Source organism: Sphaeramia orbicularis, unplaced genomic scaffold (genome assembly GCF_902148855.1).
Source record: "Sphaeramia orbicularis unplaced genomic scaffold, fSphaOr1.1, whole genome shotgun sequence".
NCBI lineage: Eukaryota > Metazoa > Chordata > Actinopteri > Kurtiformes > Apogonidae > Sphaeramia > Sphaeramia orbicularis.
The window spans coordinates 32,265-49,034 of record NW_021941470.1 but is presented as its reverse complement, the minus strand read 5'-3'; the positions used below and the strand labels follow the sequence as shown (position 1 = coordinate 49,034).

Below are 16,770 nucleotides of genomic sequence, written 5' to 3'. Positions count from 1 at the left end.
CAGGGCGAATCTCATCCACCCCCGGTGCCCTGCCACCAAGGAGCTTGCCAACCACCTCGGTAACTTCAGCTTGGGTGATGAACGAGTCCACCTCTGAGACCTCACCCTCTGCTTCCTCCATGGAAGACGTGACAGTGGGATTGAGGAGATCCTCGAAGTATTCCTTCCACCGTCCGACAACATCCCCAGTCGAGGTCAGCAGCTCCCCACTTCCAATGTAAACAGTGTTGGTGGCGCACTGCTTTCCCCTTCTGAGGCGCCGGATGGTTTGCCAGAATTTCTTCGAGGCCGACCGATAGTCCTCCTCCATGGCCTCCCCAAACTCCACCCAGATCCGAGTTTTTGCCTCCACAACTGCTCGGGCTGCAGCTCGCTTGGCCTTCCGGTACCCATCAGCTGCCTCGGGAGTCCCACGGGCCAACAAGGCTCGATAAGACTCCTTCTTCAGCTTGACGGCATCCCTTACTTCCGGGGTCCACCACCGGGTTCGGGGATTGCCGCCACGACAGGCACCGGAGACCTTGCGACCACAGCTCCGAGCAGCCGCTTCAACAATGGAGGTGGAGAACATAGTCCACTCGGACTCAATGTCCCCAGCCTCCCCCGGGATCTGGGAGAAGCTTTCCCGGAGGTGGGAGTTGAAGACCGCACTGACATCGGGCTCTGCCAGACGTTCCCAACAGACCCTCACAACACGTTTGGGCCTGCCGAGTCGGTCCGGTTTCCTCCTTCGCCAGCGGATCCAACTCACCACCAGGTGGTGATTGGTTGACAGCTCCGCCCCTCTCTTCACCCGAGTGTCCAAAACACGCGGTCGGAGGTCTGATGATACGACAATGAAGTCGATCATCGACCTCCGGCCTAGGGTGTCCTGGTGCCAAGTGCACTTATGGACATCCCTGTGTTGGAACATGGTGTTTGTTCTGGACAAACTGTGACTAGCACAGAAGTCCAATAACAAAACACCACTCGGGTTCAGATCAGGGAGGCCGTTCCTCCCCATCACCCCCCTCCAGGTCTCACTGTCGTTGCCCACGTGGGCACTGAAGTCACCCAGGAGAACAATGGAGTCCCCAGTCAGAGCACCATCCAGCACCCCTCCCAGGGACTCCAAGAAGGCCGGGTACTCTACACTGCTGTTCGGCCCGTAGGCCGAGACAACAGTGAGGCACCTGTCCCCGACCCAGAGGCGCAGGGACGCGACCCTCTCGTTCACCGGGGTGAACTCCAACACATGACAACTGAGCTGAGGGGCTATGAGCAAGCCCACACCAGCCCGCCGCCTCTCACCGCGGGCAACGCCAGAGAAATGGAGAGTCCAGCCCCTCTCGAGGGGTTGGGTTCCAGAGCCCAAGCTGTGTGTGGAGGTGAGCCCGACTATCTAGTCGGTATCTCTCAACTTCCCTCACAAGCTCCGGCTCCTTCCCTCCCAGCGAGGTGACATTCCATGTCCCAAGAGCTAGACTCTGCGTCCGGGGATTGGGTTGTCGGGCTCCCTGCCGTCGACTGCCACCCAATCCACACTGCACCCGGCCCCTACGATTCCCTCGGTGGGTGGTGAGTCCACCGGAGGGCGGGCTCACGTCGCTCCTTCGGGCTGGGCCCGGCCGGACCCTGTGGGCATAGGCCCGGCCACCAGGCGCTCACATTCGAGCCCCAACCCCGGGCCTGGCTCCAGGGTGGGGCCCCGGCTGCGCCGTACCGGGCGATGTCACGTTCTTTCGATGTTTATTTGTCATAGGGGCTTCTGAACTGCTCTTAGTCTGGCCCGTCACCCAGGACCTGTTTGCCTTGGGAGACCCTACCAGGGGCATAAAGCCCCCGACAACATAGCTCCTGGGATCATTCGGGCACTCAAACTCCCCCACCACAATAAGGTGGCAGTTCAAGGGGGAGTGAAAGGAATCAGATTTTTATAATTTCTTTACTTTAAAAATTCATACAGTTCCATAAAATGTTAAAACTATTTCAAGTAATTTTTTTAACAGTTTTAACATTTTATGGCACTGCATTAATTTCTAAAGTGATGAAAGTTATTTCAAGTAACTCCCCCTTGAACTGCCCCCTTACTGTGGTGGGGGAGTTTGAGCGCCCGAATGATCCCAGGAGCTGTTGTCAGGGGCTTCATGCCCCTGGTAGGGTCTCCCAAGACAAACAGGTCCTGGGTGACAGGCCAGAGTAAGAGCAGTTCAAAAGCCCCTATGAAGAAGAAACAACTAAGGACTGTGATGTCACCCGGCATGGTGCAGCCGGGGCCCCACCCTGGAGCCAGGCCCACGGTTGGGGCTCGAAAGTGAGCACCTGATGGCTGGGCCTTTACCCATGGGGCCCAGCTGGTCCCAGCCCAAAGGAGCGATGTGGACCCACCCTGCAGTGGACTCACCACCAACCGAGGGAGCCGTAAGGGCCGGGTGCAATGTGGATTGGGTGGCAGTCAACGGCAGGGGGCTGGACGACCCGATCCCTGGATGCAGAGTCTGGCTCTTGGGACATGGAATGTCACTGAGGGGAAGGAGCCAGAGCTTGTGAGGGAGGTTGAGAGATACAGTCTGGATCTAGTGGGGCTCACTTCCACACAGCTGGGGCTCTGGAACCCAACCCCTCAAGAGGGGCTGGACTCTCCACTTTTCTGGCGTTGCCCGTGGTGAGAGGCGGCGGGCTGGTGTGGGCGTGGTCATAGCCCCTCAGCTCAGCCGCCATGTGTTGGAGTTCACTCCGGTGAACGAGAGGGTCGCGTCCCTGCGCCTTCAGGTTGGGGACAGGTGCCTCACTGTTGTCTCGGCCTACGGGGCGAACAGCAGTGCAGAGTACCTGGCCTTCTTGGAGTCCCTGGGAGGGGTACTGGATGGCGCTCCGACTGGGGACTCCATTGTTCTCCTGGGTGACTTCGGTGCCTACGTGGGCAATGACGGTGAGACCTGGAGGGGGGTGATGGGGAGGAATGGCCTCCCCGATCTGAACCTCAGTGGTGTTCTGTTCTTGGACTTCTATGCCAGTCACAGTTTGCCCAGAACAAACACCATGTTCCAACACAGGGAGGTCCATAAGTGCATGTGGCACCAGGACACCCTAGGCCGGAGGTCCATGATTGACTTCATTGTCATGTCATCAGACCTCTGGCCGTGTGTTTTGGACACTCGGGTGAAGAGAGGGGCGGAGCTGTCAACCGATCACCACCTGGTGGTGAGTTGGATCCACTGGCGAAGGAGGAAGCCGGACAGACTGGGCATGCCCAAATGTGTTGTGAGGGTCTGTTGGGAACGTCTGGCAGAGCCCAATGTCAGTGCAGTCTTCAACTCCCACCTCCAGGAGAGCTCCTCCCAGATCCCGGGGGAGGCTGGGAACATTGAGTCCCAGTGGACCGTGTTCTCCACCTCCATTGTTGAAGGGGCTGCTTGGAGCTGTGGTCCAGGGTCTCCAGTGCCTGTCGGGGTGGCAATCCCCGAACCCGGTGGTGGACCCCGGAAGTAAGGGATGCCGTCAAGCTGAAGGAGTCGTCTTATCGAGCCTTGTTGGCTCGTGGGACTCCAGAGGCAGCTGATGGGTACCGGCAGGACAGGGGTACCACAGCCTGAGCGGTTGTGGAGGCAAAAACTCGGGTCTGGGTGGAGTTTGGGGAGGCCATGGAGGAGGACTATCGGTCGGCCTCAAGGAAATTCTGTCAAACCGTCCGGCGCCTCAGGAGGTGAAGCAGTGCACCACCAACACTGTTTACAGTGGAAGTGGGAGCTGCTGACCTCCACTGGGGATGGTGGTGGTCCCCCTTTTTGAGAAGGGGGACCGGAGGATATGCTCCAGCCACAGGGGGGTCCCACTCCTCAGCCTCCCGGGGAAAGTCAATCAGGTACTGGAGAGGAGGATCTGACCGATAGTCGAACCTCAGATCCAGGAGGAACAATGTGGTTTTCATCCCGGTCACAGAACACTGGACCGACTCTACACTCTCCATTGGGTGCTTGAGGGTTCATGGGAGTTCGCCCAACCGGTCCACATGTGTTTTGTGGATTTGGAGAAGGCGTTGGACCGTGTCCCTCATGGTATCCTGTGGGGGGGTGCTTCGGGAGTATGGGGTCTGGGATCCTCTGCTCAGGGCAGTCCAGTCCTTGTATGACCGAAGCAGGAGCCTGGTTCACAGTAAGTCAGACCTGTTCCAGGTGCATGTGGGACTCTGGCAGGGCTACCCTTTGGCACCGGTTCTCTTCATAATTTTTATGGACAGAATTTCTAGGTGCAGCCAGGGGCCGGAGGGGGTCCGGTTTGGGGACCACAGGATTTCATCTGTGCTTTTTGCAGATGACGTTGTCCTGTTGGCCTCATGGAACCTGGACCTTCAGCATGTCCTGGGGCAGTTTGAAGTGGGACGAGGATCAGCACCTCCAAATCTGAGGCCATGGTTCTGGACCAGATAAAGGTGGTCTGCCCCCTCTGGGTTGGTGGAGAGTCTTTACCCCCAGTGGAGGAGTTCCAGTATCTGGGTCTGGTTCACAGTGAGGGAAGGATGGAGGTTCAGATTGACAGGTGGGGGGGTGGAGCGTCTGCAGTGCTTGTGTGGGTCTGTTGTGGTTCAGAAGGAGCTGAGCCCAAAGGAGAAGCTCTGGATTTACCCTCAGTCTACGTTCAGACCCTCACCTATGGTCATGAGCTTTGGGTCAGGACTCAAAGGACCAGATCCAGGATACAAGCGGTCCAAATGAGTTTCCTCTGTAGGGTGGGTGGGTCCACCCTTAGGGATAGGGGGAGGAGCTCAGAGTAGAACCGCTGCTCCTCCACATCCAGAGGAACCAGCTGAGGTGGATCAGACATCTGGTTCAGATCCTCCTGGACTCCAACCTGGGGAGGTGTTCTGGGCATGTCCCACCAGGAGGAGACCTGAGGGCAGATCTAGGACACACTGGACAGACTGTCTGTGGACTGGACTGGGAACACCTGGGGGTTCAACTGGAAGAGCTGGAGGAGGAGTTTAGACTGCATGGTGTGGGTGTGGTCAACAGGAGGTGTGGTCAGCAGGAGGTGCGGCCAACAGGAGGAACTGCAGGTGCAGAATAACTGTGGTTTGATTTCCCACCAAACAGGAGTTCCTGGTTGGTCAGCTGATCAAACAGCTGATTGGACGATCTGAAAACATTAACACTGGAAGCGACTCATGAACATGTGAACAACTACACACACACATGCATACAATTACACAATTGAACCACAACCAACATGTTCAGACAAAACTATAGAACTAACACACACTGAACTAACACACTGTATTAACACACACTGAACTAACACACTGTATTAACACACACTGGACTAACACACACTGAACTAACACACTGTATTAACACACACTGGACTAACACACACTGAACTAACACACACTGGACTAACACACACTGGACTAACACACACTGAATTAACACACACTGAACTAACACACACTGGACTAACACACACTGAACTAACACACACTAGACTAACACACACTGAACTAACACACACTGGATTAACACACACTGAACTAACACACACTGGACTAACACACACTGGACTAAAACACACTGGATTAACACACACTGAACTAACACACACTGGACTAATACACACTGGACTAACACACACTGCACTAACACACACTGAACTAACACACACTGGATTAACATACACTGAACTAATACACACTGGACTAACACACACTGGACTAACACACACTGGACTAACACACTGGATTAAATCACACTGAACTAACACACACTGAACTAACACACACTGGACTAACACACACTGGATTAACACACACTGAACTAACACACACTGGACTAACACACACTGGATTAACACACTGAACTAACACACACTGGACTAACACACACTGAACTAACACACACTGGACTAACACACACTGGACTAACACACACTGGATTAGCACATACTGAACTAACACACACTGGATTAACACACACTGAACTAACACACACTGTACTAACACACACTGAACTAACACACACTGGACTAAAACACACTGGATTAACACACACAGAACTAACACACACTGGATTAACACACACTGAACTAACACACACTGGACTAACACACACTGAACTAACACACACTGGACTAAAACACACTGAACTAACACACACTGGATTAACACACACTGAACTAACACACACTGGACTAACACACTAGATTAACACACACTGGATTAACACACACTGAACTAACACACACTGGACTAACACACACTGAACTAACACACACTGGATTAACACACACTGAACTAACACACACTTAACTAACACACACTGGACTAACACACACTGGATTAACACACACTGAACTAAAACACACTGAACTAACACACACTGAACTAACACACACTGGATTAACACACACTGAACTAACACACACTGAACTAACACACACTGAACTAACCCACACTGAACTAACACACACTGGATTAACAAACACTGAACTAAAAAGCACTGAACTAACACACACTGGACTAACACACACTGAACTAACACACACTGGATTAACACACACTGGACTAACACACACTGAACTAACACACACTGGATTAACACACACTGAACTAACACACACTGGACTAACACACCCTGAACTAACACACACTGGACTAACACACACTGGATTAACACACACTGAACTAACACACACTGGATTAACACACACTGAACTAACACACACTGGACTAACACACCCTGAACTAACACACACTGGATTAACACACACTGAACTAACACACACTGGACTAACACACACTAGATTAACACACACTGAACTAACACACACTGAGCTAACACACACTGGATTAACACACACTGAACTAACACACACTGAACTAACACACACTGGATTAACACACACTGGACTAACACACACTGGACTAACACACACTGGATTAACACACACTGAACTAACACACACTGGACTAACACACACTGAACTAACACACACTGGACTAACACACACTGAACTAACACACACTGGACTAACACACACTGAACTAACACACACTGGACTAACACACACTGGACTAACACACACTGAACTAACACACACTGGATTAACACACACTAGATTAACACACACTGAACTAACAAACACTGGATTAACACACACTGGATTAACACACACTGGACTAACACACACTGGACTAACACACACTGAACTAACACACACTGGATTAAAACACACTGGACTAACACACACTGAACTAACACACACTGAACTAACAAACACTGGATTAACACACACTGGATTAACACACACTGGATTAACACACTGAATTTACACACACTGGATTAACACACACTGAACTAACACACACTGAACTAACACACACTGGACTAACACACACTGGACTAACACACACTTTACTAACACACACTGAACTAACACACACTGGATTAACACACACTGAACTAACACACACTGGACTAACACACATTGAACTAACACACACTAGATTAACACACACTGAACTAACACACACTGAACTAACACACACTGGATTAACACACACTGAACTAACACACACTGAACTAACACACACTGGATTAACACACACTGAACTAACCCACACTGGACTAACACACACTGAACTAACACACACTGGACTAACACACACTGACCTAACACACACTGGACTAACACACACTGAACTAACACACACTGGACTAACACACACACTGAACTAACACACACTGGACTAACACACACTGGATTAAAACACACTGGACTAACACACACTGAACTAACACACACTGGACTAACACACACTAGATTAACACACACTGAACTAACACACACTGGACTAACACACACTAGATTAACACACACTGAACTAACACACACTGGACTAACACACACTGAACTAACACACACTGAACTAACACACACTGGAGTAACAAACACTGAACTAACACACACTGAACTAACACACACTGGACTAACACACACTGAACTAACACACACTGAACTAACACACTCTGGACTAACACACACTGGACTAACACACTCTAGATTAACACACACTGAACTAACACACACTGGACTAACACACACTAGATTAACACACACTGAACTAACACACACTGGATTAACACACACTGAACTAACACACACTAGATTAACACACACTGAACTAACACACACTAGATTAACACACACTGAACTAACACACACTGGATTAACACACACTGAACTAACACACACTAGATTAACACACACTGAACTAACACACACTGGACTAACACACACTGGATTAACACACACTGAACTAACCCACACTGGACTAACACACACTGGACTAACACACACACTGAACTAACACACACTGGATTAACACACACTGGACTAACACACACACTGAACTAACACACACTGAACTAACACACACTGAACTAACACACACTGGATTAACACACACTGGACTAACACACACTGAACTAACACACACTGAACTAACACACACTGGACTAACACACACTGAACTAACACACTCTGGATTAACACACACTGAACTAACACACACTGAACTAACACACACTGGATTAACACACACTGAACTAACACACACTGGACTAACACACACTAGATTAACACACACTGAACTAACACACACTGGATTAACACACACTGAACTAACACACACTGGACTAACACACACTGGACTAACACACACTGGACTAACACACACTGAACTAACACACACTGGACTAACACACACTGAACTAACACACACTGAACTAACACACACTGGACTAACACACACTGAACAACCACACACTGGATTAACACACACTGGAGTAACACACACTGGACTAACACACACTGAACTAACACACACTGGATTAACACACACTGAACTAACACACACTGGACTAACACACACTGGACTAACACACACTGAACTAACACACACTGGATTAACACACACTGAACTAACACACACTGAACTAACACACTGGATTAACACACACTGAACTAACACACACTGAACTAACACACACTGGACTAACACACACTGGATTAACACACACTGAACTAACACACACTGGATTAACACACACTGAACTAACACACACTGGATTAACACACACTGAACTAACACACACTGGATTAACACACACTGAACTAACACACACTGAACTAACACACTGGATTAACACACACTGAACTAACACACACTGGACTAACACACACTGGATTAACACACTGAACTAACACACACTGGATTAACACACACTGAACTGGATCCTATTGGTTCATTAGTTTCACTCTGTGGGTCTCAGTCCTGTTTATTAAACTGGTGTGATAAATTAGGGGTGGGGTTAGTGCTTAGTAGTAGTTTGGGGGTGGGGTTAGTGCTTAGTGGTTGTTTGGGGGTGGGGTTAATGCTTAGTGGTTGTTTGGGGGTGGGGTTAGTGCTTAGTGGTTGTTTGGGGGTGGGGTTAGTGCTTAGTGGTTGTTTGGGGGTGGGGTTAGTGCTTAGTAGTTGTTTGGGGGTGGGGTTAGTGCTTAGTGGTTTTTTGGGGGTGGGGTTAGTGCTTAGTGGTTGTTTGGGGGTGGGGTTTGTGCTTAGTAGTTGTTTGGGGGTGGGGTTAGTGCTTAGTGGTTGTTTGGGGGTGGGGTTAGTGCTTAGTAGTTGTTTGGGGGTGGGGTTAGTGCTTAGTGGTTGTTTGGGGGTGGGGTTAGTGCTTAGTGGTTGTTTGGGGGTGGGGTTAGTGCTTAGTGGTTGTTTGGGGGTGGGGTTAGTGCTTAGTAGTTGTTTGGGGGTGGGGTTAGTGCTTAGTGGTTGTTTGGGGGTGGGGTTAGGGTTTCACAGTTTATAAAAACTCAAACCAACCTTTGATTCTTTCAGTTCTTTTTAATCCATCACAGACTTCAGATTTTAATCAAACTGTAAATACAGACATGGTTTCACCCTGATCTGGTCCAGATCTGGACTTGGGTTAGGGTGGGACCAGTTCAGGTGTTTGTTTTGGTTCATCCTCAGATGATTAAAGCAGTGAGTGGAATCAGAACACAGAAGACGCCCAGGACGACGGAGGGGGCAGAGTTCTCTCCAGAGGAGGCGGAGTCCTTGTGTCCAGAGTCAGGACGAGGTCCAGCCCGGTTACATAAACTGGACTCACAACAGGTGGGTCCGGTGCTGCTGGTTTGACCCGGGTCCACCCCAGGGGGAACGGGGTCACACATGTTCGTGGAGACGCATCCGTACGATTTCAGGCCGTTTGGTTCTACGGAAACAGAACCACAGAACCAGTCAGAACCACAGAACTGGACCGGGTTCCCCTCAGTCATCCGGTCAGAACCACAGACCCAGACCAGGTTCCCCTCAGTGGGTCCAGGAGCCAGAACACTCACCTGTTCCACCGATACAGCGGTCCTGGACCCCCACACAGTCCACCATCTGGGTGCACCTGGGGCTTTGGGGGTCTGGGCAGGTGTAACACTGAAGACCGTTAGGGGTCACATCAGGGACTGAAACGGATCAACAGAACCAGAACCACATCAGGGTCTGAAACGGACCAACGGAACCAGAACTACATCAGGGTCTGAAACGGACCAACGGAACCAGAACCACATCAGGGTCTGAGACGGACCAACAGAACCAGAACCACATCAGGGTCTGAGACGGACCAACAGAACTACTGACATGTAGAATCTGAACCAGTTCAGTCCAACTCCTGTTGGTCCAGTTTGATCTGCAGTGGACCGAACCAGTCAAATAACAACAGTGAAAGCAATCCAATGAAATGGTGATAATGTTTACATCTATAATAATCTGAATAACATGAACAACTGAAGAAAAACAAGTGCAATTTAAATAATATTCTTCCTCAGATGATCAGTTTATCATTTACACGTGCATTACAACTGACAAATACAAAAAACATTTAAAAACAGGCAGAATATTGGAATATCTTCAGACATTTCAGGTTTTTCACATGAAAAAAAAACAATTTTTTAACAAACATTTTCATGTAATTTTACTTTTTTACACTCAAACCAAGAGGAAACGTGCATTTTTCATTATTTATAGGTTTAATATGATAGTATTGTACTGGGTCTGACCCACTTCACATCTAATTGGTCTGTATGTGGAACCTGAAATAAAATAATTTTCACATCCTCCATTGTTCATTTCTTCAGTCTAATTTTTATATTTCACAAATCCATCCTACGGGCCAGACTAGATCCTTTGGCGGGCCGGATTTGGCCCCCGGGCCACATGTTTGACACCTGTGATCTAGACCCTGAGCTCTAAACCCTGAACCCTGGACCTTAAAGGAGTTGTATGTAGGACTGTGGATAAAACTGCTTCTGCAATCACATTCAAACACTGTAGAGTGTGGTGTACCCTGCCCGTCCCCCCAGATCCCTAACCCTAACAGATCCAGGTTCTGGTTCTGTCTTAGTTACCTATTTAAAATAATCCTTTTAGTTCTTGTAGACATTTGTGATCCTACATGTTCAGCTCAGTGGAACTGCCAAACACTACTGACTGATTGGCTGAGAGGTGATGGGCGGGGCATCAGACCAAAACACACAGTGACATCATCAACATTAGTGTGGGCGGGGCATCAGACAAAACCACACAATGACATCATCAACATTAGTGTGGGATGAAACTGAGCTGGAAATGAGAAAGTGGAGGATGAGAAAGAACAGGAGACATTTAGAATTAATGGGACAGAATTCAGACAAAAAGCTCCTTTAAACCCTAAACCTTCAACTGTCTCCCTGTCCTGGTTTTGTCCCCTTCATCCATGTCAGGGTTAGGGTCAGGGTCAGGGTTGGTCCTGGTGGTCTCAGATGACCCCTTTTGTCCATCAGTGTTTGTTCTTGGTTCTGTTCTTATAGTTGATACTGGGTCCTCTTTGAACCAAGAACCTTTACAGGTTCTGCAGACCCAGTTCCGGTTGTACTTACAGTTCTGGTCCTGGTCCTGGTTCTACTTACATGGCTGGTCCTCATAGTTGCAGCGGTCGGTGTCACAGCAGATGTAGGTTTGACTTTCACTGTCAAAGCCCAGGTTGTATGAACGCACGCCTCGCATCGGAAAACAGAGAAAAGACGGAACACAAGACTTCTGTTGGAGACGACGACCGAACCTGTCTGAAGAGAGAGAGTTAGGGTCAGGGTTAGGGTTAGGGGTTAGGGTTAGGTAAAGGGTTAGAGGTTAGGGGTTCGGTAACTCTAGGTGAACTGTAGTTGTGGTACCTATGACAGCTGCTGTTCTGCAGATCTCGTTGTGTCCACAGGCCTGAGTTCCATTATTTTCAGAGAACAGACACTCCAGAGCTGAAACAGAAGGAGGGTTAGGGTTAGTTGTGTTCTCAGGTGTTTAGTGTCCGACTGCAGTGGAAGCTCAGCTTCTCCTAAAATGACTCCCATTAAATGCTCAAATCTGTTCAGTTGTTTTCATTTCATTGACTCCAAATGTGTTGGAACACGTTCATCTCTCAGACCAGTTGGTTCAGAATCAGTTTGATCCCAGATCAGTGGACTGGATGTTGTTCACTTCTCCTCCATTCCCGTGTCTGTGTTTGTTCATTCCATCTCTGCTCAGTGCATTTGTCCGTAGACGCTCAGCGTCCATGCACTTCAATGGGACTGAGTGGAACTGCTGGAAAAACCACTACAGACTGGACCAGCACTGGACACATGACACCCTGTTGTCCCGCCCCCGGACGCTCCGCGCCTCCAGGGGCGAACGGAGCTGTGGGCGGAGCTCGGCCGGGCCGGACGCCGAGCTTCCGAGCTTCGATCGGAGGACGGGTCCGAAGGCTGAATGCGGTTTGATTGACAGCTGTTTTCAGATCTGCTCCTTCACTGACACAGTTCAGTTTAATACGTCACACATTCTGCTGTGGAATCACAGAAACCAAATGAACTGTTCATTTACTGACCTGGAAGAAAACACAACCACTGGACTAACTGGTACATTTCACAGAATTTTGACGTTTTCTTGTTTAGTTGGTACGATAAGGTCAGTGAGCATTTTCTGAAAAAGGAACGGAGGATGAATTTATGTTGAAATAACTGGACTGTTTTTTAAATGCAAGCGACAATGAGCTTCAACTGAAAGACGAACAGACGACACTGATTTAAAACTACAGAACAGAACTACTTCTCCTGGTTCTTCTCCTCCCTCTCCTGGTTCTCCTCCTACTTCTCTTGGTTCTCCTCCTCCCTCTCCTGGTTCTCCTCCTACTTCTCCTGGTTCTTCTCCTCCCTCTCCTGGTTCTCCTCCTACTTCTCCTGGTTCTCCTCCTCCCTCTCCTGGTTCTCCTCCTACTTCTCCTGGTTCTCCTCCTCCCTCTCCTGGTTCTCCTCCTACTTCTCCTGGTTCTTCTCCTACTTCTCCTGGTTCTCCTCCTACTTCTCTTGGTTCTCCTCCTCCCTCTCCTGGTTCTCCTCCTACTTCTCCTGGTTTTTCTCCTCCCTCTCCTGGTTCTCCTCCTACTTCTCCTGGTTCTCCTCCTCCCTCTCCTGGTTCTCCTCCTACTTCTCTTGGTTCTCCTCCTCCCTCTCCTGGTTCTCCTCCTACTTCTCCTGGTTCTTCTCCTCCCTCTCCTGGTTCTCCTCCTACTTCTCCTGGTTCTCCTCCTACTACTCTTGGTTCTCCTCCTCCCTCTCCTGGTTCTCCTCCTACTTCTCCTGCCTCCATCACTACGTCTCCATCAACAACATTCAATCTCACACCTTCCCTGTCATAACCAGCGTCCCCCAGGGTTCGGTGCTGGGGCCCCTCCTCTTCATCATCTACATGTGACCACCCGGTCAAATCATCTGTCACCATGGACTTCACTCCACTGCTACGCTGACGATACCCAGGTTTATATCTGCACCAAATCTATGTGCCCAGTTCTGGTCTCCACCATCACACACTGTCATACCTGCAGCCAGACGTTAGTCTGGTTTTGTCTGTCTTTTATGTTTTGTTTGTCATTTCCTGTTTTATTTTGTTAAGTTTCCCCTCATGTGTCTTGTCTGTCGTCTTTACTTCCTGTTCCCTGTTCTCCCTGACCTCTTACCTGATTACCTGTCTCCGCCCTGATTTGCTCCACCTGTGTCTAGTTGTCTTCCCTCCCTTTTGTGTATTTAAACCCTGTCTCTTCCCTTAGTCAGACGCCAGTTTGTAACTCTTGTAGTTCTTACCAGCGTTTTGACCTCGTTTGTTCGTTTTGTCTGCCTGTTGTGACCCTTTTTGGATTCCTCGGTTCTTTGCCTTCTGCCTGCTCCCTGTCGGTTTTGTCTGCCTCATCTGGTTTCCTGGTTTCGATCCTCTCGCCCTGACTTTTTGGTACGTGAGTATTTGTCTAGCCCTTATGTCCTGTTGCCTGAGTGATAGCCTGCCTGTGCATGACCTGTTTCCGTCCCTGACCTCCCTTTGCTTTTCCCCAGTCGGGAAAAATACCCCAAACGCCGCTCGGGGAGACGGGCTGCTGCCCTCAAACCGGAGGACGAATCAGAGGAGGATTTCTCCTACCATTATCCTCAAGATTCTGTCACTATTATTACTCTTACACTTACACACTCTGGTGACTTAAAGGTGTAGGAGACTTTCGTTGACCAGTTTTTCGTCTCTGTCCATCCTCAGTCATATCCTCAGTTTCATGAATCTGTTTGTCTGTGGTTCCTCAGCTGAAACAGAGGTTTGCACAGCGTGAGCCTCCGTTTCAGCTGAGGAACCACAGACAGACTGAAGATATGACTGAAGATGGACAGATCTGAGGAAAAACTGGTCATGAAAGTCTCCTGCACCTTTAAGGTCCCAGGTGTTATACTCTCCTGCACCTTTAAGGTCCCAAGTGTTGGCCAACAGAACAGGTGGTGACAGTTGGATGTTTCTTCATGTGCTTTCAGGAAATTTGAATGAGGACATTTCCCTTCAGTCCGAGCCGTTGGCCTGTTTGTTCATCTGACCCTAAACGAACCCTGTTCATGTTCATTTTCACGTGTTCCTTCAATCACAGACCCTGGTGAAAATAAGCGCTCGTGTCAGGTCTACATCCTGTACGATACTACTACTATAGCGTACAAGTACACTATTGTAGTAGTGCAATAGTGTAACAGTATAATACAGTATGTGCTCTAAAAATGAAATTCTGCTTATATTTCTATATGCCTTTGAAAAATGTTCTTAATGGTTCAAAAAGCATCAACAGATGATTTCTGATGTATTTAAACCTGTTTCAACCCACTTTTGAGGGGGGGTCATCAGCGCTGTCCCGGTGGTCAAACATAGGACTATAGTATGTGCTCCAAAAACTGAAATTTGAGTCAAAAATTTTTATTTCACTTAAAAACAGTTGTAAATCATCTCAGAGACATCAACAAGTCATTTGTGAGGTATTTATGTGTTTTAATCAACTTTTAATGGGGGGTCATCAGCGCCCCCCTGGTAGTCAAACATAAGACTATATAGTATGTGTTCCAAAAAATTAATTTTTGGTCAAAATTTTTATTTCACTTAAAAACAGTTCTAAATCATCCCAGATACTTCAACAAGTCATTTGTGAGGTATTTAAGTGTTTTTAGTCACTTTTGAGAGGGGTCATCAGCGCCCCCCCGTGGTCAAACATAAGACTATAGTATGTGATAGAAAAATCTGTGATATACTCTGAGACAAAAGACGGAGTCACTGGATTCTGGAATCAGAAGATTTTACTTGCAAGGAGTCAAGTCCATACAGTGAGATGCAGCAGTTGACTGACTATCAACAGGAAGTTCAAGATCTTATGAAAGAACATGAATATTACAATCATTGGACCAAGTGTACAAATATTATGACGTTGATCAGGTTCGCCATTGGCTTAGGTATTCAAAACACAGTGATGCATGGGTTCAGTGACCGCGTCTGTACTCTTCCTCCACCTGCCCCATGGCCTGATCTCCCCAAGGGCAGCAGCCCGCTCTGGTCCCAAACTAGATGGACAACAAGTACGCTTTGGTCCCAAACTGGAACAAAACAAGCAGAGAGCAAAGAACTGGTAGACATATCCTGAGTGGATATGTCCGGGCATTCTTGCAAAATGTCATCATAACCCATCCATGACTTGTGCTATGGACACCTGGTCTTTACAGGATATAGTCTAACAGCCTTATTTTTCTAACAGTATGTGCTCCAAAAAATGAAATTTTGGTCAAAATTTTTATTTCACTTAAAAACAGTTCTAAATCATCCCAAGACATCAACAAGTCATTTGTGAGGTATTTAAGTGTATTTTAAGTCACTTTTGAGGGGGGGTCATCAGTGCTCCCCCAGTGGTCAAACATAAGACTATAGTATGTGCTCCAAAAAATATAATTTTGGTCAACATTTTATTTGTCTTAAAAACAGTTTTAAATCATCGCAGACACATCAACAAGTCATTTGTGAGGTATTTAAGTGTGTTTTAAGTTTGTTGGTTAACGGTTTCTTCACTATGGCCGAAAGAGTGTAACATGACCTTTGACCCCACACATAATGAACCCTGTTTTCTGTTGTATCTCTGTCAGACTTTAAGGCTTAGACTTCAAAACATCATTCTACACATCTGCTGTCAGTTTGAAGGTTGAGGGTTCAACTACAGGGACTGAAAATGGAGTCAAATCAGGACAATTTGGTAGAAACACAGACTCATTTCCTTTAATAACTCAGGTTTTTAAAGATAGCTGTTTGATTTTCACATATGTTCATCTTCAAGTGCTTATGTTAGTTTGTGGAAAGTTTGAACCTTCTGTGTCACTTGGTTGCATCTAATG

General features: G+C 48.2%; 1 protein-coding gene across 1 annotated transcript; it reads right to left on the bottom strand.

Annotated features, from left to right (window-relative positions):
- Nucleotides 1–9,971: 9,971 nt before the first annotated feature.
- On the bottom strand, nucleotides 9,972–12,125 carry LOC115415919 (urokinase plasminogen activator surface receptor-like). Its single transcript, XM_030129596.1, has 3 exons — nucleotides 11,980–12,125; nucleotides 10,381–10,497; nucleotides 9,972–10,253 (listed from the first exon to the last, which is right to left on the bottom strand). Exons 1-3 carry the CDS (start codon nucleotides 12,074–12,076, stop codon nucleotides 10,006–10,008), a joined length of 462 nt encoding a protein of 153 aa, XP_029985456.1. The 5' UTR covers nucleotides 12,077–12,125; the 3' UTR covers nucleotides 9,972–10,005.
- Between the last annotated feature and the right edge of the window lie 4,645 nt (nucleotides 12,126–16,770).

Excerpts from the sequence above, each read along its gene's own strand:
- LOC115415919 (XM_030129596.1), bottom strand. The coding sequence starts at position 12,076 with ATGCGAGGCGTGCGTTCATACAACCTGGGCTTTGACAGTGAAAGTCAA. Across the intron at positions 10,498-11,979 it reads CAACTATGAGGACCAGCCAT|TCCCTGATGTGACCCCTAAC; the intron begins GTAAGTAGAACC and ends GATCCGTTTCAG. Across the intron at positions 10,254-10,380 it reads CCGCTGTATCGGTGGAACAG|AACCAAACGGCCTGAAATCG; the intron begins GTGAGTGTTCTG and ends CTGTTTCCGTAG.